At 40.4% G+C, this 23,418-nt stretch overlaps 1 protein-coding gene across 1 annotated transcript in view; it reads right to left on the bottom strand.

Annotated features, from left to right (window-relative positions):
- PARL (presenilin associated rhomboid like) overlaps nucleotides 1-20,860 on the bottom strand; it is a 31,283-nt gene extending 10,423 nt beyond the window's left edge. Inside the window, exons 1-4 of the mRNA XM_037525183.2 lie at nucleotides 20,719-20,860; nucleotides 8,644-8,839; nucleotides 7,749-7,889; nucleotides 6,339-6,387 (exon numbers count right to left, since the gene is read on the bottom strand). Coding sequence (XP_037381080.1) covers nucleotides 6,339-6,387; nucleotides 7,749-7,889; nucleotides 8,644-8,839; nucleotides 20,719-20,831 — 499 coding nt within the window. The 5' untranslated portion in view covers nucleotides 20,832-20,860. The remainder of the gene's footprint in view (nucleotides 1-6,338; nucleotides 6,388-7,748; nucleotides 7,890-8,643; nucleotides 8,840-20,718) is intronic.
- Between the last annotated feature and the right edge of the window lie 2,558 nt (nucleotides 20,861-23,418).

The raw sequence follows: 23,418 nt of genomic DNA on the forward strand, positions 1-23,418 counted from the left end.
ATGGAACACACAGCAGCCAAACCCCTCGTTTCACAGACCAATGATCATCAAACTTCCTTGATTAGGTATTCCATCAGTAAACAACTAACATACGTACCCAAAGTATGTATTAACACATGAACCACCATAACTCATTAAAAAACACATTAAAAAGGGCCTCCCCTGGTGGTGCAGTGGTTGAGCACTGGGCTGCGAAGCTGCCCGCAGCCTCTGCAGCGCCGGTTCGATCCCCGGTCACCGGCGAGGGTCCCATCATGGCCCTCAGACCTCTCCTGCAGTGCCCACTGCTTCCCTCAGCAGTGTATTTCATCAGTCTGCCTATTCTGTTCCCTGCTCTGCTCTGGTGAAATCTCTCACCCTCCCGCGCTTCTGACTGTACCCAGTGCTTGTATAAATAAATAAAATCTTTAAAAAAAAAAAAAACACATTAAAAAATTCAAGTAAAATGCAGGCATTTTATTCCTTGCATAATCATCTCATAACCCAGTCACAGAAGAGAAAATGAAAGTGCTAAGAGGTACAAGTTTTCAGAGAGCTGAATTCAGGGGCCAAGCCAAAATTCTTACTCTAGTGTTCTTTCTACTAGCAGAGACATGGGTAATCAGGACTTTGGTCACTTCAGGACTTCAGACACCAGAAGGTTCCTTATCTGAGAAATAGCACTGGTTGGTCCCCTGCAGCAGTTGAGCAGGAGAGGATGTGTGGTACTTACCACAAATAACTTGGCAGTGGATATAAAAAGGTTGCGGTTACCTTAGTGCATCTTTACCAAAAGGATGCATTAGTCCTAGGCAACACTGCACATCCTTTGCTGGTATGGGTGAAAGAGTGCAGCAGAAGTGACTCTGATAGCCTGGGCAAGAGGCCTATCCTCTCAACCTCTCTTCAATTATTTTTTTTTACTTGATTATAGTTTTATTTATTTTTTTAATTTAAATATTTTATTTTATATAATTCTTACATCTTTTTTCATCTTTGCACAATGTATGCATTATATTGGTTATATTCCCCATGCAATTACACCTCCCCCCCTTATTTTGACTCGTCTTTCCTTTCCCTGCGTGCCCCCACCGCCCCCCGTAGTGTGTCTCTAGTTTATAGTTGCTTGTTGATTTTGATTTATACTTTGTATTGATTAGTCTTTTTCCTGGCCTCTTATTTAGGTTTTCTAAATTCCTGCTATGAGTGAGACCATCCAGTATTTTTCTTTTTCTTTCTGACTTATTTCGCTGAGCTTGATCCCTTCTAGCTCCATCCATGTTGCTGCAAACTGCATGTGTTTATTTTTTTGATTGCTGAGTAATATTCCATGGTGTATATGTACCACATCTTCTTGATTCAGTCATCTATTTTGGGGCATTTGGGTTGCTTCCATAGCTTAGCTATTGTAAATTGTGCTGCTATAAACATAGGGGCGCAGGTGCCCTTTGGAATTACTGTTTCTGTGTCATTTGGGTAAATACCTAGCAGTGGAATTGTTGGATCATATGGAAGCTTTATGTTTAGTAGTTCAAGAAACCTCCATACAGTTCTCCATAGTTCAACCTCTCTTCAATTAAATGGAGTAATAGAATCTACCATAAAGAGTTGACTGATACTTAAATAACAAGAACAATTAAAAGTAGCAGTCGCATGGTGACAACCCAATAAATGAAAAATATGGTAGAAAGGAATGCCTTTCCAGGTCTGCCACTTAGTAGCTTTGGGGGTCTGTGGCATTTCATCCCTATCACTTCAGATTCTTCATTTTAAAAATGAAGATAGTATTTCCTACCTCACAGCCATTGTGAGACTTAGATCAGAGAGTACATGTACAATGTATCTAGTATGCAGATGCTCAAAAAATAATGGTTCCCTCTCCCTCCTTTCCCTTGAAAAGAACAGCTTAGGGTCTATGCTTGCATCCTCATTTGGGAAGAGTGTTACTTGCCTCCTCTGACTCAGTAACTTCTTGAACAAGCTTGGCATTATTGATTTGGGAAGTTGCTGCTGTCAGGGGATAGCTTTGCCAAAGAGCTACACTGGATTGATTATATCAGCAAAAATAATGAATCTCGAAAACTCTCTCCTTCTCCAAAGTAATGAAAAAATTGCCAGATCAATTTTTTCAGAACTCTGGAAACTAGTCAAGGGCTTGGAGAAAGGCAGCATTTATTTAAGAAAAATGGCTTAATCTCAATATGAACAGTGAAGTTTGAAGCATTTTAACTTGCCCTAGTTCTAGCTCCTGCTTTACAGCTATGAGACAATCATGAAAACAATCCCCATTCCCGGCGCAGTCTGGCAACTACCAGGGGTAGCAGAAAGGAAGCTAGACATGACCAGTCCAGACTCTGAACAACCACAGCGGCCAAAGGACTAAATTCAAGTGGTCCTGACCTCAGGTTCCTTAGGAACCAAAAATACAGGTAGGGGGCATCCTGTCAGCCTCAGAGAGTGGCTACAACTTCCTTCCCAGGTAACATCTACATAACTAGTTAAGGGCCTGTCCCACAGCTTCCTGGAATCAAGAGGAAATCCAGAAAGACTATCCATCTATCCTTCCATGGGAATGGAGACAAAAGTTCATAACTATTATGGGAAAATGGAAAGGATGGGGCAAATTCACAAGGAAGGCAAAGAGTTTTATAGTAATCAATAACCACAAAAAGAGGTTATTATTTCCCTGCACCATTCCTACAGATGAGAATCTCTCTCTCTCCTGTTAGCAACTTTTAGAAATCAGTAAGACTTATTTACACTTCACACATTGTTTGGAGGGTGTTTAAATTGGCATACAACTTCTTTTAAAACATCTTGACAAAATACAAAATTTTAAATTACATATTCTTTGACACTTTAACTCTATTTCCAGTAACTTACCCTAAAAATACAATTGTACAAGGTGCAAAGATCTATATGAAAGGATATTCACTGCAATGTTATCTATAAGGCAAAAGACTGAAAACACCCTAAATGTCCATTTATAGAAGACGTGTTAACATATCTGTTACTACCTGGATTTCCCTTTTTTTTAACCTGCATGCTAGTTACATAGTTATGTTCAGTTTATAAAAATTAGTTACACAGGGCCTCCCCGGTGGCACAGCGGTTGAGCGCTGGGTTGCGAAGCTGCCTCGCAGCCTCTGCAGCGCCGGTTCGATCCCCAGCTGCTCCCCGGCCACCGGAGGAGGGTCCCACATGGCGCGCAGACCTCTCCTGCCGCCCGCTGCTCCCCTCAGCAGTGTACTTCGGTCCTTCTGCCTGCTCTGCTCCCCTCTCTGGCTCTGGTGAATTCTCTCACCCTCCTGCGCTTCTGACTGTACTCAGTGCTTGTATAAATAAGTAAATAAATAAAAATAAATCTTAAAAAAAAAAGTACCTTCTTATAAAAAAAAATAAAAATACATTGTCTAAAAAAAAAATTAGTTACACATTTGACATGTGCATATTTTTTTACACATATTATGTCAATAAAATATTTTAAAAGACTACAATAGGTCTGCTTTTATAGATATAGAATGTCATTTAAAATATTAAGTAAAAAAAAATCAGGGAACAGGAGTATGCACTGCATGCTGTCATCTGTGTTTAAACAACAGATATAAATGCTTATATCTAGATAGATGCCTTGGGAGAATACACACGTGATTGAAAAGACAATGGCTATTATGGGGAAGGAAACTGCAGAATTGTGAGTTTACAATGAGAGAAATTTATTTTTCACTTTATATACCCTTCAACACTATTTTAAACTGTTACCATGCACATCTATTCATTTTACGTTATTATACTTCATAGCTACTACTAACCTAAGTAGCCAAAAAAGGTTCCCTTTCTTTCCCAAGTGCCAGACTACTGTCCTGGGGCATTTTGCTACAATTTAGACTACGAATCAGCACCCAGGTACTGGGAGGCAGCATGGTTTACCTAAAGGTGTTTGCTAGAGTAGAAAATGAAAGGATGTAACAAAAAGCTTATTATTTAACTAAGAAGTGAGTCTGTTTCCCACCTCCACCCCTTTCTAGCTGTGTAATCTCAGACACGTTATTTGATCTCTCTGAGCCCCAACTGCCCCCCAATCTATTGGGTAACTGAGGATACCACTAACAGAGCTCTCATAATTAAGATTTTTTTTTTGTTATTGTTTTGTTTTTACTTTTTCTTCTTCATAATTAAGATTAATGACATAACAATAGCATGTATATGTAAAGTACCTAGCATAATACTTAAAATCTCATTGGCATTCAAGCATTAGTTGTGTTACTTTCTCCCCTTCCCCAGGATATAACTTGTCTGAAAACTGGAAGACAGAGGAGTTATAGGCAAAAACAGTGACAGATTTAAAAGTCAAGATGAGCTAGAACACTAAGTGAAACACTGCCTTACCAGCACATCAGGAAGAGAGAAGACCTTAGCCTGGGAGGCATAGATCAAACCTTTGAAAGGCAAAAGGGGAGAGAAAATTTGAAAATAAAAAAAATAAATAAACAAATCTTGGTAGAAAGAGAATAACAAAGAAAAAAGAATAGAGGTTTGAAGAAGGGTCAAGTGCTAACTGGCAACTCTGAAAAGAGACAAGATATAACCAAAGCACAAATTTATTTACCTTAAGAATCTTCATATCTAGTTAACTGATTAACAGATGTTGTGAAGCTAGAGTCACTACTACCAGGGTAATGATTTCCTATAAGATAGGTGACATTGTTTGAGGGGACAGTGCAGTGAATAGATCAAAGAGCATTTCCTTTAAAAGTCAAAAAGCCTTTAAAAGTCACTTGAATAACCTGACAATGATTTAAGATTTTCAGCATGATCATTTGCATTTATGTGGTTCGATGCACCTCACATCAAGTTGCTAGAACACATGTTTTATTCTCTAGTGCCATGTCCTTAAAGCAAAATGACTGATTTAACTTAGAAAAAAGCACTAGGGGAAAGAATTCAAATTTTAAAAATTATCTCCAACAGCCAACATCTCTGAATAAGAATAAGCCATTTACTGACATGAGAAAGGTTTCTAATTCTCAGATTTCTTGTGAGAAACACTGAAAATATCAAAATTAATGAAACTTTGCTACCCTAAAGAAATGTTTATTTTCTTTTCTGTCAGAAAGCAAGCAACAAACCAAAAAGCCTCTCTTAATCCCCGTGGAAAGTGATGTACTATTACAGAGCTATCTTTGAAGTTAGCATATTTATTAACCCCTCTCTGATAAATCAATTCTATAGTATGGCAATATACTTTGAAATATCTGTCCTTTTTAAGATGCCCTGTAAAGTCAACATTCATTACTCAACAGATTTTAATTAAATGACTTTACTGTGTATAAGATATGCATGAAGTACTGTAACAAAACATTTGCTCATTATTGTCAAGGATTCTACATGCACTTATATAAGGCAGGCCTTGTTAAAATCATTAAAAAGTGCCTTGAGTTCAAGAAAAAGAAAGCACTCCCTAAAGGAAGCAATATCTGAACCACTGCTTCAACACTGCATCACGTTCCAACAAGGAGACAAAGGAAACAGCTTGAAGAAAAAGGTAAGCAACTTTTCTCCACCAAAATAGTTAAAGAAAATAAGAATACCATTAATTTTAAGGATATTTGAGAAAAAGCAATATTCTGCTATTCCTCTAGGAAGATTTTTTTTCCTACCTGCACAATTGTGAAAGAACTTACAAACACATTCCTCAAATTCATCAATTGACAAAGTCCACAAAGCTTTATACAAGTGTTATTTTGAATAACCGGATCTGTTTTCCATCAAAATTACAAAGAACAAAAATAAAGTTATGGCGATATGCATGGCATGCTCACATCTAAAGATTTTATAAAACAGCATGGTGTAGTAAAGAGAAAATTGGCTTTAGAATGAGACAGACCTGGGTTTTGAAACTTGTGACCTTCGAAAAGTTCCTTCTCTGAAAGCCAGTTTCCTTATCTGTAAAAAGGGAGATAACTACCCTGTAAGCAACCCTGTGAGTTAGGGAGAGAATGTGCATAAAGCATTCTTCATGAAGAAGGTATTTAGTCAATGTCCCCTTTAATTTCTTTAACACATGAAGTAACAATTATTTATACCCTATTTTACAAACTAGGATTCTTCAGCAAAGATAGAGCATTTGATCAGCATCACAATAGATCAAATTAGAAAATAACAGACTCAGGGCATTATGCATACCTTTATGCCACATTACTTTTTATACTATTACTTTAGCCTGAAGGTACAGAGATTTTCTATGTCTTCCAAACCACTGAGGAGCATGGTACAAAAGCCATTGACTGTGACATACTGTACCTTTTGGTTTGATTTCTCTTCCCTTGAATGGCTAAAACGTGTAAGCTAACACAAACCTGTCACAGTCCGCTGGCCATCACTTAGGTTATTCCACCACTTGTTAATCTAAAACAGAAGTAAATTGCATATTACTATATGGTAAATGCTTTCAGGCTAGAAAAGCGCAGTCAGGAAGCAGATGCTTTGTGTATAAGGGATTGCTCATTTGTAAAAATCAGCAGGAAACCACACACACACACACATACAAATACACAATAAATACATGGTACAATGGAAAGCACAGGTATTTTATAGTCAGCCTACATTCTCTAGGTAATCAGAGCCACTGACTAGATGTGTGACTTCCAATAAATAACTTCCAAACTTCAGTTTCCTGATAAAATGACTAACAAAAACCTAGCAGTACAAAAACCTAGTCATGAGGACTATCACATGCATATAGCATCCACCACACTATCAGATATATACATATACACAGATATCAAGTAAATGGTTATTCACCATAGTTTTAAAATTCCATAGTTTTAAAATTCTGAGAATATTTTCTACTAATATCACCCCATTTTTTAAGGTTTAATAGTATTAAAGTTTGGAAAATAAGAGATGGAAAGACAATCTTAAACCTCTAAGGATACACACTAAAATTTTTATGGGTAAAATATGCCTAGAATTTGCTTTACAGTAACTAGTGGTGGGGAGACACAGGGAAAGGGGACAAAATGAAACAAAGTTGGCCACATATTTGTCAATCAGTGTTGAAGCTGGATGTTTAAAATTTTCTGTGATCAAAGTTTTTGAATAAAAAACATCTGAACTATGAAACTAAATCAGACTTTATAAACTAATGTGGAAAAAACAGTGTAAAAAACTTACAAAGCAATATGTGCATTGACCCATAAACAATGACTGGCTTTTGTAATTATACTTACACTGCGTATGAGCGCTCAGATCTCACTCGCTGCCTATGTAGGGGTGTGTCAGGGGTCTAGTGCTTTCACTCCCCATGTCATAGTTACATATTGTTTCAATTTTCTTTAATAGACACAGATTTTCTAATTTATAACCTACCATTTAATTATTATAAAAAATTCATGTCCAGATGAAGACTGTGAATAATGCTTGTGTCATTTTTCACCATACTTATGAAACATTTGGGTATCAAAACTTCACACAGACATGTGCTGGAAACCCGTGGCTTTCTAAGGGACCCAGGATTATGGAATAGAAGAGTTTTCCTAGTTTCTCAAACACACTGTACTGAATGAAAATCACTACTAGTCACAGTTTTGGAACACTGTCAGACATAACTTTGTGAATACTTATTATAATGTAATACCTAAAGAAGAATATTAAAGTGCACTGACTTAACACCTATTGATCTAACATTAACTAAAAACTAAACTAAAAACACATCGCAATCAGATTTCAAATATGATAAACTAGAAGAAAGCCATGTTTATCTTTACCTCCTTTCTGAAGTCACCTTCTTTTTGTGGTCTTATACTATCCAACCAATCAGCTTTTATGCCATCAAAATAACTCTGGACCCTAGATTTCAGTGATTCATATTGCCAAATAGCAGCTGATCCAAATGCACAACCTGTAAACTATATAAAATTAATATTATAAAATAACTGTATACATACTTCCAAGAAAAATAGTTCATTTTTCATTGCTTTTTACAAACCAACAGAAGGACTATCTGGCACAGTGAAAACTATTAGGTAAAAGAACATTTATTTCCCACTTTTTTAACTTTACAGTACCCTAGGAACTGTTTGTAACTAGAAATTTTCAAATAAAGGCCTCCTTGGTGGCACAGGAGTAAGTCTTAGCGCTATCAAGCTATTGCCTGTCACTGCGCCCTGAGTTCAGCCTGAGTTCGATCCCAAGCCAGGGAGCTGACCCACATGGTGCAGCAGACCTTTCCTGTCTCACCCACTGCTCCCCTCAGCAGTGTGTTTCAGTGGATCCACCTGTTCTGCTCCCCACTGTCACTGAGGAGTCCTCTCACCCCTCCACATCTCTGGCCTATACCCCAGATCTTGTGTGCATAAATAAAACAAATCTTTAAAAAAAATGAAATTTCAAACAAGATTCAAAATACCACTTATTATCACTTGAAAGGGTACACCAAATAAGACGTTCATAAATTTCTTCTGCAGGGTTTATATAAGTGAACCAGATTCTAATAGCAATTATTAAACTCATGTTCTCCTATGATCATTCATACCCAGATACCCAGATGCTTTTCATTCTCCTCTACTTGTCTTTCATTTAAGGGAACCCATGTAAGACAAACAGTACTTTAACACTGCACCTGCATCAAGGCAGGTAACTCCTAGTGATGTAAGCTCTTACCCCAACAGTAAAAAACAAAGGTTTTACAAGAGTCCTTATAGGGTAGGGAGAAGGATAAAAGACTGTTTCTTCTACAGGAGGAATCAAAGCACTTCTCTTGTATGCTTCACCACTTGTTCCTGTGTCTGATCTTCGAGGTTCAACCTTCCTGGGTGCTTTTCTGAATCCACATTTTTGCTGAATAAAAAAGTCAAACCTGTAGGGGAAAATAACAGATTACAACAGAGCTTCATCTTATACACATTAACCTCTATGAGCCTCCCCACTTGCCTGCATCATCACCACATCAGTTTATCACTCTATAGCCCCAAAGAAATTAAGTTTCCTACTCCCTGATAGGGTACAAAGCCAAAACTTTGAATGGTACTAGAGAAACAAACAACAGGAAATTTAGAGGACTCTTTTGGGAGCTGTTACTGTCTAACAATCAACAAAATAATGTGCATCGATATCCACTCAGAGTTTGCAGTCCGGTAAACAGCTGCAGGAATTCCAAGTTGTTCCTTTGATTTAGGACAGAATGGCTGCTGTTCTGTTTGAACTTCGTTATCTGGTCAATTTCCAGAACAAACATTTAAATGTAAGTATTATCCTTGAAGTCATTCCAAATTCAAACAATTATTTCCTTTCATAAGTAGTGAACATTATAAACTGATGGATTCTTCCCACTTCTCCCGCTATTTATTTCACTACCAGTTTTGGGAATGCTCAACAAAATGTTTGATGAGGGGTTTTATCACCTGATAAAGGTCATAATTATTTGTTAGAGGAATGAAGGTTGAGTCCTTACATAACTTGAGTTCCTCAAAACATATGCTACTGTGATCACACCTGCCAACCCTAACTAACTCCTTTAAAAAGATTGTACTCTGCAAATTCACTCTCCTGATGGCTCCCTTATTCTATTCCTTATTGACAGAAACTTTCAGGGCTCTCAAGGTGCCACACACTCTCCATTCTAACTCAACCATTATATACACATGAAACTTTTTCCTTTTGTAAAATTGTAACTTCACCAGGTAGACAATGTAGAGGCCTCACGCTTCCTTGTTCTCATTGTACTCTATACATACACTATCCTTCAGACAAAACTGGTTGGCAGCAGAAATTAGGCCTTCTCATCTTTGTAAACCAAGCCCTGAAACACTTTGGATTAAAAAAAAAATTCATTTCTGTGGCCCGCATGATTTATAAGTAAATGATTCAGCACACTTCTTTAGTCCTAATTTCAATGTTCTTGTCCTGCATTTCCAACTATATACTGAGTATTTTCTCCCTCCTCCTTTAAAAGGGTATATGCACAAGGGATACTTCCTCTATAAAAAAGCCCCATTTTCTGACTTCCTTATTCTCTCAGGTCCACAGTTCTCTCAGTCTTTGGGGTTAACAATCTAGAAGTCACTTTGGACTTCTCTCTTTCCTTTATTCTTACCATCCAATTAAACAAGGCTATCAAATAAAAAAAAAATGTTTTTTCATTCCTAATCTAGGATTTACTCATGCCCAAATTACAACAATGGTTTACTTAACCTTTTTTTTTTTTAAGATTTATTTATTTTATTTATACATGCACTGGGTACAGTCAGAAGTGCGGGGGGGTGAGAGAATTCACCAGAGCCAGAGCGGGGAGCAGAGCAGAGCAGGCAGAGGGACCGAGGTACACTGCTGAGGGGAGCAGCGGGCGGCAGGGGGGGGGTCTGCGCGCCAGGTGGGACCCTCGCCCGGTGGCCGGGGAGCAGCCGGGATCGAACCGGCGCTGCGGAGACTGCAGGCAGCTTCACAACCCAGCGCTCAACCACTGCGCCACCAGGGAGGCCCCGGTTTACTTAACTTTAAACGTCTTAACATGCTGCATGTTCTTCTTTCCGCATACCACTTTTCCTCAAAATTTAATAGTTCCTCAAATGCTCTCTCAAAGGGGAAAAAAAAAATCTCTCTTTAACTCTAATACAGTTCCTAGACACCTTCTCTGGCCTGGAACATTGGCATTTTCTAACAGATCACATTGTTTCCAATAATTCTCTATTCATTTTCATGTTCCATATTTTGTTAATGTGTCCCTGCTTTTTTTTTTTTTTTAAAGATTTATTGATTGATTGATTGATTTATACATACATACATACATACAAGCACTGGGTACAGTCAGAAGCGTGGGAGGGTGAGAGAATTCACCAGAGCCAGAGCGGGGAGCAGAGCAGGCAGAAGGACCGAAGTACACTGCTGAGGGGAGCAGCGGGCGGCAGGAGAGGTCTGCGCGCCATGTGGGACCCTCCTCCGGTGGCCGGGGAGCAGCCGGGGATCGAACTGGCGCTGCAGAGGCTGCGGGCAGCTTCGCAACCCAGCGCTGAACCGCTGTGCCACTGGGGAGGCCCAATGTGTCCCTGCTTTAACCTGTTTTTCATCACCCTATCAAACTCCATGTTAGTTTGGCACATACTTCCTTTTGTAACTTTTTTATTCCCTTCAAAATTTAATTCATTTAACTCCACCTCCAGGAACCCTTCCTAACTTCCCCAGACTGGGTATTTTTTTTTGTACTCCTAGAATCCCAAAGCCTTCTGTAGCTACTCTTATATTTACCTCCATTATTGCCTGCACCACAACTAGATCATCACATCTGTATTCATTATATCTCTACCACCAAGCCCAGTCCCTGATAAAGGTCTTAATTATCCATTAGAGGAAAGAAGGGGGCAAGAATGATTGTTAGTTTTATTCTGACTAACAGGCCATACTATTCAATAACAAGGAAAATCAGAGGCACCAAAATAGGAAAATAGAAGATAAGAGGTGAACAATTTCATTTTGGGCACTGCTGAAAATGCTTGAAGTCACACCAGCTTTATTCTTATAACTAAAAACTGGAACTTAAATTTCCATCAATGGGGGGAACTGATCCTCTGTGGTATGGTCATACAATAAAGAACTAGCAAAAAAACTAGCCATACAACATGGGTGAAACTGAAGACACTGTTGAGCAAAGTAAGTCAAACATTAAAGGATATATAATGTGTGACTGTGTCATTGCACTTTATGTACATGAAGCTAAGGAACAGGCAAAATAATCTGTGGTGATAAAAATCAGTAGTTTACCTCAAGTGGAAGGGATTTCACTAGAAAGGAGGGAACCTGGACTGATGGAATGCTCTTTATCTTCATTTACTGATGGTTGCACAGGTGTGTACATCTGAAAGAACTCATGGTATATACTCTTATTTCATTTTTACATTTGCTATATGTAAATTATGTCACAATAAAGCATTTTTAGCATCTGTAGGAGATCCAAATGGTATGTAGCAGACATCTAGAAACAAATGAATCACAGAAAAATGATAACTGCTACTACCACTTGCTTAAAAGGCACTTTCTTCAACATTGAGTCCACTCCACAGTTCAACTTCTCAGAAACCAGATGGTGAGGATGGGTAGTGGTGATAAAATAATTTGCCTTGAAACTTTTAATAATCCAGAATATACACTTCGATATAAACACTATTCTTTTCCAAAAAACTCTATTTTGGCAAGTGATGAACTTATTGAAACAATGCCAATGTTGTTACCAGTCTTATGAATATCCTTTAGCAAAAACAGTTAACCCAAATCTATTTCTATTTGTTTCCTCTTGCCTGCCACTTCTGCACAGGCTAGGAAAGATAAACATGTTCAGGTTTTCAACCTCTCCTATAGCCAGGGATGACCATATTACACAGAGTTCTAACAATATGAGATTTAAGAACTTGTAGGTGCCCTTTGAAAAGGTTCTGCTTACCTAATATAATGTATTTGTCACTGATGTCATCCCCTGCTCTCTTCTTTTGTCCCTTGAATAAGGATGTATAGGCTAGAGCTGGGGTAACCACTTACATGTATGAATATTTCTGAGCCACCGAGCAAAGAGTAACCTGTCTCCAATCATCTAATGCTAAGTTCTTCACTGATTTAAATAATATATTCACTTACAGTCAAAAGCATTCCTAATTTAAAGTAGCAGGTAGTAACCCTTTGCAATTGGATTTTTTATTGAATATACATATTTTGTGCACTTATGTTTTTAAAGATTTATTTATGCATAGAAGAGCTGGGGTACAGGTCAGAGACGCAGGGGGTGAAAGGATTCACCAGAGACAGAGTGGGGAACAGAACAGGCAGACTGACTGAAATACACTGCTGAGGGGAGCAGCGGGCGAGACAGGAGAGGTCTGTTTCACCATGTGGGTTTCTCTCTGGCAGGCCGGGGATCGAATCTGCAGATTGCTTCATAGTGCGGTGCTTACCCCCTTGAGCCACCAGGGAGGCCTGAATATATTTTTTATTGAATATTCCAAAGTAACCTGGAGCTAGGTCTAATAAATAAACTAACACATTACACCACACTCCCTCTCCCCCTAAAGATATGCCATACAATAAGGGTAACATGCTTCTTTTAAAGATCCTTTAAATTTTATAACCCAATGTTGTTGATTTATGAGCTTTTTCTTTTTAATTAGACCAAGAAACTGAAGGGTGAGGTTCCTTTAAATTTCCAACAGCTTAATACTACAGTATATATACTCAATCATTCTAATGAAAGTTACTTCAATAGCTCATGTATTCATTGAAGCACAATGTTTGAAAAGGCACACACACACACACCAGGGTGGGAATCTGATCTGCAACAAAGCCAGACCTTTTTGCCTAAAATAATATTTACCTTGAGAATCTCACCGTAAGTGTGAGAACACAAATAACATGTTATACAGCTTGGCCCCAGCATTGAGTTCAGATATAGAATATATTTATGTTAAGAGTGTGTATATACACATACATACACATATATAAACTTAACAGTTGACATACAGAATTTGTTGGACACAATTAAATACTAAATTTTGGCTAATTGAACATATATTCCTATTACCTAGGGTACATTCATATGCAGCAGGGACTGCAAGCTAAAAACCAGTTTATATTTCTGGTTAGGGATCCAGATATGCTCAGGGTCGGCTGATCAGATGGCACAAGAACTGAATTCGAGCAGAATTTATTGAGAAGGTAAGAAACAAGGCATCAATTATGCTAGTGAAAATGGCTGAAGCAGTGCAGTTCTCTCTTTGGTCAGCAGATCCCGATCTGGCAGCAGCTTCCCCAGCTGTCTCACTTATTACTGAATAACAAACTACCCCAAAACTTATTGTCCTATACCACAATTTATTATTTCTCATGATTCTGTAAGAAAGATATCCTCAGCTGGTCAGTGCCTGTGCTAGTCACATCTGCAATCACTCATGCAGCCAGGCATTTAACTGCCTAACTAGTGCTGGAGAGGCAAAGCTGACCTGACTCTCATATGGGAGGGAGTCTTAGAACTGGCTTCTCAGTATTCAATCATCTTGCAGGGGCTTCTCCCATGGCAATGAGTATTCTAAGAGGAACTTGCAAAGTCACTTGAGGCCAAGATTCTGGACCTTGCACTTTAATTCTGCCACAGTACTGGTAAAAGCAAATGGCAAGGCCAGTCAGCTTCAAAGAATAAGGAAATAGATTCCAACTCTGGATGAAAGGTGCTGCAAATTATTGTGGCCATGTTTTTAAACATACTACATCAGTTGGGCAGAGGCAGTTATGAGTGAAAGCTTAATATAGAATAGTAATTCTCAATTCTGGCTGCTGAAAAGTAGAATATGCCACCTCAAACTATGCCCTTGGATGTAGGGATTACTTAAACTGAAGGCAAAGAGAGGCAGGTGTTTTTAAAAAGCTCTCTGTCCTTTCCTAAAAACAGGACATAAATTTGTATAGATTTACCCCTTCTCCATACTCTCCCAGGAAAGATAAGTTAAACACAAGGTCAGATATGTCACTGGAGAATCTACATAACAAACTTTACTAACAAGTCCTGATCATCAACCTGTCCCCTCATATTCACCTTCCCACAATTTGCTGCCCCATAAAGTTCATTGTCTTGTCAATTCTCTAAAACTTTGTTCTTTTGCTAAAATGCCTTAATTCTAACCACCCCATGGGTTACTCCCATATTACATGTGCACTGCACATGTTCAAAAACTTGCCTCTTTTATTAATCTATCTTTTGTCAGCCTAATTTACAAGGCCCCAGTCTAGGAATTTAACATTTTCTTCCCCTACACTACACCTTAAAATTACCTGGTGAGCCCTTGAAAGCACTATTTAACATGTCTCCATTTCATGCCAAATAAATCAGAATCTCTAGGGGTGCAGCAAAGCCATCAGTCTAAGAGTTTCCCAGATGAGTTTCATGTACAGCCAGGGTTATCTACCAGTGTATGGAAGGTCCTTGAATAATATTGTTCTGTAATGTTGGTGAAAAAAAAAAAGATGGACTCCTGGCCAGGGCCACTGTCCATGTAGTCTGCACATCTTCCCCATGCTTGCGTGGATTTACACAGGTACTCAGGGGCCCTCCTGCATCCCAAAGATATACATGGTAGCTTCACTGGCATGACTAAATTGTGCCAGTCTGAGTGTGGGTGTGTACTCTGCAATGGATGGGTGTCCTGTCCAGTGTTGGTACCCACCTTGCACCCTAAGTTACCAGGATAGGCTCCAGTCACCTGCCACCCTAAACTGTAATAAGCAAGTAGGAAAATAAATTACTGTATAATATCATAAGCGTTTGGGATCTTTACTGAAAACTTTGATGAGTTTGTGTGTGAGTGTATGTGACAAGAAATGTCTAAGAACTTTTGTTTCTAAGAATTAGCCTATGGTGGGCCTCCCCTGGTGGCTCAGCAGTTGAGCGCTGGGCTGCAAAGCTGCCCACAGCCTTCGCAGCGCCGGTTCCATCCCCGGCTGCTGGCGAGTGTCCCACAAGGCACGCAGACCTCTCCTGCCACGCCCACTGCTCCCTTCAGCAGTATGTTTCGTCAGTCTGCCTGTTCTGTTCCCTGCTCTGGCTCTGGTGAATTCTCTCACCCTCCCGCGCTTCTGACTGTACCCAGTGCTTGTATAAATAAATAAATAAATCTTTAAAAAAAAAAAAAAAAAAGAATTAGCCTATGTTAAGATAGGTCTTGTTACAGTTTGTTTCCCGTGAAGTTGCTGTTTACAAGAACTTAAACAGGATGTCATTGAGTACTTACTATATATAAAAATCACCTGGGGAACTTGTTATAATCAGACTATAATTCAGTAGGTCTGGGATGGGATACATCAGATATTCAGCATTCCAAACAGGCTCCTAAATTATGAATTGACAAACTGTAGGTGGCACGGTGGATTTCTGGCTAAGCATGGTTTTTGCACTTTTTAAAGAGTTAAAGAAAAAATGTGACAGATGTGTGGCTCTATTTTCTAGGGGGCCTTTTACAAAGCTGTTTGCCAGCCAGTCCTAGATGCCTAAACTGCTAGTTCAATAACTACCTTGAATAGAAACAGCTATAACCTAATTCCCCAATCTCTCACTCATTATTTCTACTTAAGTTAGAATGGTTATCTACAGGTTAATTTTATCTGGCTAGGATTAACAAAAATTAGGATTTAACAATTAAGATCTGTAACAAGAATTTCACTAAAAAAGTTTCCACAAGAATTGATAATGATCCCTTCCAGCGCTATCCATGTTGCTGCAAATTGCACGTGTTTATCTTTTTTGAATGCTGAGTAATATTCCATGGTGTATATGTACCACATCTTCTTGATCCAGTCATCTATTTTTGGGCATTTGGGTTGTTTCCAAAGCTTAGCTATTGTAAACAGTGCTGCTATAAACATAGGGGTGCAGGTGCTCTTTGGAATTGATGTTTCTGTGTCCTTTGGGTAAATACCTAGCAGTGGAATTGCTGGATCATATGGAAGCTCTATGTTTAGTAGGTCAAGAAATCTCCACACAGCTCTCCATAGTGGTTGGAGCAACATGGATGGCACTGGAAGGGATCATGCTCAGCAAAATAAGCCAGAAAGAAAAAGAAAAATACCGGATGGTCTCACTCATAGCAGGAATCTAGAAAACTTAAATAAGGGACCAGGAAAATGAATAACTATAAGAAAGTGAAAATCAAAATCAACAAAAAACTATGAACCAGAGACACTCTATGGGGGGTGGAGGGTGGGGAGGGGAGGGATTGGGGTCAAAATAAGGGGGTTGCAATTGTATGGGGAATATAAAAATAAAATTTATTATAAAAAAAAGAATTGATAATGAACATTTTTCACTGATACCAGCACCCATGTCCTCTTTCACTCTCCTATTATGGAATTCCCAGCCACTTGGTTTGGGGTAGTACACCAAACTTTCGACTGGTTTAAGCCATTTTACAAGTTTCATTCCCTAGTAATTGCAAGAGACTGAAGGATGGACAAGTGCCCAGAGTTAGAACATTCCAGTACATTGAAACTCAATTTTTAGGATTTTGGTAGTAATACTGAAGAGAAATTTTTTCTACTGGAGTGGAACCCTAAAGATACACCCACAAGAGCTGCTAACGGCCATCTAACACAGGATAGCTTGCTGAGAGAAAAAGTCAACTTTAGGTAGCAGAGCCAAGCCATGGAGAAAAATGGAGGCCTCATAACAATCTGAAAACACTGGATTTTGCCTCACAAGAAGTCAGTCCTACCTCTGAACTTTTTTTTTTAAAGATTTATTTATTCATGCATATTAGAACGGGGGTACAGGCCAGAGGTGTGGGCGGTGAGAGGATCCTCCAGAGACAGAGTGGGGAACAGGACAGGCAGACTGACTGAAATACACTGCTGAGGGGAGCAGCGGGTGAGATAGGAGAGGTCTGCTGCACCATGTGGGCTGCTCCCAGGCTGGGGATCGAACTCATGCTATGGTGGCTGCAGTCAGCTTCATAGGTTGCGCCTCAACCCCTGTGCCACCACGGAGACCCTATCTCTGAACTTTTTAACTGCATAGACTAATATATTCCCCTACTTGCTTAGGTTGGTTACAGTCAGTTTTTTGTTCAATGTTGCTTCTAAGATGTAATAAGAACTATCATATATTCTGTCCTTAGGAAGATTTTGTCTAAGATTTTTTAAACTGCAAAATCAACCGAGAAAAACTCGATAAAAGCCTCTAACTGCAAATGTTTATGATCATATTTACAGTTTTAGGTTAACTCTACTATTCGAATGGGTATTTAAGATGGAAAAACAAATTACTTACTCCAAATAGAAAAACAAAGTAAAGCAACACAATAAAATGAATAGGTGAGGGCCTCCCCAGTGGTGCAGTGGTTGAGCGCTGGGCTGCAAAGCTGCCCACAGCCTCTGCAGTGCCGGTTCGATCCCTGGCCGCTGGCGAGGGTGCCACATGGTGCGCAGACCTCTCCTGCCACTCCCGCTGCTCCCCTTAGCAGTGTACTTCATCAGTCTGCCTGTTCTGCTCCCCGCTCTGGCGAATTCTCTCACCCTTCTGCGCTTCTGACTGTACCCAGTGCTTGCATAAATAAATAAATATTAAAAAAAATAAAATAAAATGAATAGGTGAGATGGGAGAACAGGATTACTAGAGACACACCTACAGCAACTTGTGAAGTCCTTTTGGCTCTGCTTCTTTGGTCCTTCTACCAATATCTAGTGATTTGTGGAGGCAATCTGATGTGCTCAGAGTACACACAGAAGTTCTCATGAATACCTGAGTCACCACTAGTCACACAATTGTTAATGATTCAGTTGTTTAATATAATCCCATAATTTTTAAATAAAGTCGTATGTTTTGTTGGCTTTAGAGTCTTGTGAATGTTTTTTAATAGTCTGTGGATGGCAGTGCAACTTAAATAAATGTACAATTCAGCACTAACATGCCATTACACATCTGTACGAATAAATTGAGTCAAAATGGCTTGGTGTTCAAATGAGGCAAGATGTGCCCAAGCATACACACAACAGATTCATTCCACTTAAAAAATAGATGTGTTTACAGGAGGGGGGGAAATTCTCCATAACTCTTGACTGTCAATTATTTTCTTAAAACCCACCTTGAGATAACAGAGGGGCAGGAAAAATAACTGTATAAAACTGATTTGCAAATCTGTCCAGTGGTTTAACCAAATACATCTTAGGACTATAATCATAACCTAAGAACAAGCTCATGCTACAATTAATCTTTTCTTCTCTTAGGTAGTTCCATATAATTGACAAATTTTGCAGGTTTCTTTCAGCACTTTTCAGAAGTGCTGCCAGAGCTTTGAAAATAGTTGTTTTTGAAATGCCTAAGAGAGGGTTTTTTTTTTTCTGCAAAGGACTAAACACCAAGTATCGGTAGTCTTTGTGAATGTTGAGTACTACTGTTTTACAACCTTTTAAAAATGTAGAAACCATTCTTGGTTGGCAGGCTGCCTTAGCGTCTGGTGGGACTCTAGTAGCACCACCTACAGTCCTTGTAAAAATGCAAATTCTCAGTCACACTTCAAGCCTATAACATCAATCACAGGACTGGGCACAGAAGTCTGCTTTTTAACCATGTCCCTGCATTCACTTTTCTACACACTAATTTCAGAACCACAGGAAATGAAAGTGCACAAAATAAAGTTATATTCAAGGTAACTTGTGCTTCCTATTAACTTTAAGTGCTTTTTTCCCCTAGAGGCAAGTAAGCATATTTCAGGTTTACCAGCATTTCCTGTAATTCACATTTCCCTGCCAACTACAAAAATGTCATCTTCAAATTCTGCATATAAATGGTAGATCAGAAAAAGAAAAAACCTAGATGCTAACATTCACCATCACTTGTTTCTTGTTGATTTGTTTTCAAATGGCCTCTGACATTTCCTGGAGGCGCCTCATTAAACAATCTTTCTTTTACTTTCCCTATCACATAATCACAGTTTAACACACGTGTTATTTCATAATTGCCATATTCTTTTTTCTCAACTCGCACGATTAATATAAATGGAATCTATCACTACTTCTTCCTGATCTCATTCTCCACCTTCCCAGGAGTTTTAGATTAGTCCCTGAACCTGCATGTTACACTGAATCAAGAAGGTAAGAAACAATGTATGCAAGTTTTCCACAACACTTAGACTCCCTTTTCTAGGAGTACTTGTTGGAACTACAGGTTCTTCCACTCCTATCCCTACCCTAATTCCAAACTGGTAGGCCTGGTGTGGGGGCTGGGAAATACAGTCTACAAACACTCCCAGTGGTTAGTACTAGAGCTTCAATTATTTACAACTATTACCAATTATTATCAACAGGTTAGCCCTGTTCATAAAACACTTCATGTTCCTTGCTACCATCAATCAAGTAAACTCCAGGCACCCATCAAACCAAGCCAGAAATCGGTAACTTTGAAACTGGATTAAAGCACAGAAACAAATTTCAGAGCCAAAAACACAGTAAAATTTTTAGCAGCTGAGAGCGTTCTTGTCGCTCAATTTAAAATTATTCTATGCAAAAGCCGCGATTATTGATAAACCAGACTCTTCACAAAGCTTTTACTCAGGAAGATTGGAGTAGAAGTTCTCTTCCCAAATCACCTGGAAACCAAATATCCCACTGTCTCTAATCGTCAACAAGGTCTTTCGTTACTATGGGTGCTTTGGTGATGGGTGCGGTGTGCTACCACCACCAGAACGGTGTGATCCTATAACTCTCAATCCTAAACAGCTTTGTCAACCAATGTCCCCTCAACCATAAAACAAGAGTGGGCTCCCATGATTTTGCCAGAGGCAAATGATGCTCTGTGGCTCCCCTAAGTTCTCTACACGCCAAAGAAAGTAATCACCAGTCGGACATCAGGTAAAGACTGGGAAAATCTCAGCTCTGCCACTTTACCAGCTGTGTAGCTGCTTTAATTTAAAAAATGGGTCCAAAACCTTCCTCGCGTGGCATGCAGTCACACCGGAGACCAGTTCCCCTTCCCGTCACGTCCGCCTCGGGGAAAGCTGGCAGCGCGGGCTCAAGCGGGCCGGGCCGGCCCCCGTGTCCCGGACACCGCGGAGGGGCGAGAAGCGCGGGCTGGAGGGGGCGCCCGGCGGCGGGAGGGGGAGGGGAAGCGGAGAGCGTGGACCCGTCCGGGCACCAGGGGCCGCACGGTCCCTGCGCCTGGGGATGCGCGGCCAGAGCCCAGGTGCTGAGAGGCAAGGAGCCCGGAGCGGCGGTCGTTACCTGCGTCCGAGCAGCCGCGGCGGGGCCAGCTCCTCGAAGCTGCGGCCGCCCGCCGGCGGAACACACGCCTGGCCACAACCCCAGCCTCTCTGCACCCAGCCTCGCCACGCCATCTTCCCAACCTCTGCCCCACCATGGCCCGACCTTCTCAACCCCTGCCGCCGGAACCACTTCCGGGGCAAAGGGAAGCCCATAGAGCGAGGCGGGCGCTGCCTAGCGCGCCCCCGCGCGGCCGAGCGGAGATGCGACCAGACAGAGGGCCCGGATGCCACTGGCTGGCCTTTGTCATTTATCCTGCCACGGGAAACCAGGACTTGGGAAGGGTGTGGGAGAACCGCCCCTGAGGGAAAGCTGACAAGAAGAGGGAATGCTCCTGTAGCGTAAGGTAAAAGGTATCAGGCTTTTCTGCCCTCCCGCCATCAGGATAGATGAGGGAACCCCGTGATCCTGAATGCATGCCTGATGGCGGGCACCTTAACTGGGTACACCTGCGCTAAGACTGTGCTTTTAAGGGCGGTGTCACGGGGACGCCAGTAGAAGCTGAAAGAGAAGAAGCCCGAAGCAGAGAAGGCCAGAGGACCCAGATAGAGTGAGGATTTGCTGGGGGCTGGGAGGCCTGCCAGCCTCCCGGCCCCCCAGCACCCCTGCCTGCCATATGCCTGGTGAACCCCAATTAAAGACCTGCAAAAAACCACTGAGGACTCTGACTCCTCCTTTACCCGGTCTGCATGGGATCAGAAAACCTGCACTGTGTCCTGTCCTGCCCTACAGCTCCCTAATACGTTGTGGGGTACATGAGTTAATCAGGCTTTTTACACCCTCCCGCTGCTGGGTCAATGGGTACCACCTGCTGCCTTGATGGTGTTAATGCAGAAGGCCCTTGGGGGTGCGGCCTGTTTGTGGTTGTGGACAGCTGTGCTGGGAGGAAAGGAGTGAAAGGGCAGCCTCAATCTGAGGCAAGACTACCAGAGGACACCAGAGGAGAGGGAGAATGCCGGAGGGGACGTTAGAGACAGGAGAGAGCAGAGATTCACCCTGCTTCCTGCTTGGCCGCCTTGCCTGGTGTGCTGTGTACCTGGTTTCCTGATTCAACATTAAAAGCCTGTAAAAATCACACCAAGGGCTGTCTCCATCTGTCTGCCAGAATCGACAGTGAACCTGCTGGCCCTGGGCATGCTTGCACTACAAAATTTAGTAATGCTATTACCCAAATATAAAAATCAGACAAAGCCAGAACAATGGAACAGAATCAAAAGCCCAGAAGTAAATCCATATACATATCAGTGACCAATCTATAATAATAGTAACTATGCCCTTACAATGGGAACAGCACCATCTCTTTAATAAATGGTGCTGGGGAAATTGGAAATCCATACGTGTAAAAATGAATTTGGATCATTTGCTAACCCTAAACACAAAAATAAACTCCAAATGGATTAAAGATTTAGCTAAAAGACCCATGTATAAAGTACATAGAAAAAATGGTGATATTCCATGACATCAATGATAAAGATGTTTTTGGTGACTTAACCTCCATGGCAAGAGAAAGAAAAATAAACAATTGGGACTACTTCAAGTTAAAAAGCAAAAGAAAATTCAAGACGATTAAAAAAACACTCTATTGAATAGGAGAAAATATTCACACAATATAAAACTAATAAGGGGTTGATATCCAAGATACAATAAAAACTCACACAATTCAATAATTAAAAACCAAACCATTTAATAAATAGGCAGCAGGTAAGAACAGATGAGTTACCAGAGAGGATATCCAGAAGGCTAATAGACATGAAAAAATGTTTATCATTGCTTCCAAAAAGAGAGATGCAGGTTAAAACCACAGTGAGAGACCATCTTACCTCTGTGAGAATGGCATATTTCAAAAAGACCTCCAACAAGTGTTAGAAAGGATTTGGAGAAAGAAGAAGCCTGCTACACTGTTGGTGAGAATGTAAACTGGTACAACCATTATGGAAAGCAGTCTGGATTTAATGGAAATATCATATCACCCAGCAATCCCACTTCTGGGCATATATCCAAAGAATATGAAACATTAATGCAAAACAAGCTGTCTGCTCCACAATGTTCACAGTATCATTATTTACAATAACTGGGATACAGAAGTAGCCTAAATATCTGCTGATGGACAATTGGATCATAAGATAGTATATCTACACTATGGAGAACTACTCAGTTTTAAGACAGGATGAAAGGTAGCCATTTTCAACAAAATGGAGGGAGTTTGAGATAACTATGCACAGTAAAACAAGTCAGAACAATAAAAACAAGTATTAGGTATGTATATAGCAGATAATTTGATAATGTAAAACACTTTCGAAAACCAGTGGACATTGGGCCTCCCTGGTGGTGCAAGGGTTAAGAAGCAACCTATAAAGCTATCCGCAGCCCCTGAAGCACAAGAGTTCGATTCCCCCAGCCAGCCAGGGAGCAACCTACATGGCGCAGCAGACCTCTCCTGACTCGCCTGCTGTTCCCCTCAGCAGTTTACTTCAATCAATCAAGCAGTGTACTTCTGCTCCCCACTCTGTCTCTGGTGAATCCTCTCACCACCCCTGCACACACACCTCTCGCCTGTACCCCAGCTCTTGTATGCATAAATAAATAAATCTTAAAAAAAAAAAAACAGTGGACATCAATGAACACTGTGAGGGCTCTGAGGTTAATAGGGAGGGGGAGAGT

This window comes from Talpa occidentalis, unplaced genomic scaffold, assembly GCF_014898055.3.
Source record: "Talpa occidentalis isolate TD23 unplaced genomic scaffold, MPIMG_talOcc4v2.1 talOcc4.4, whole genome shotgun sequence".
Taxonomy (NCBI): domain Eukaryota; kingdom Metazoa; phylum Chordata; class Mammalia; order Eulipotyphla; family Talpidae; genus Talpa; species Talpa occidentalis.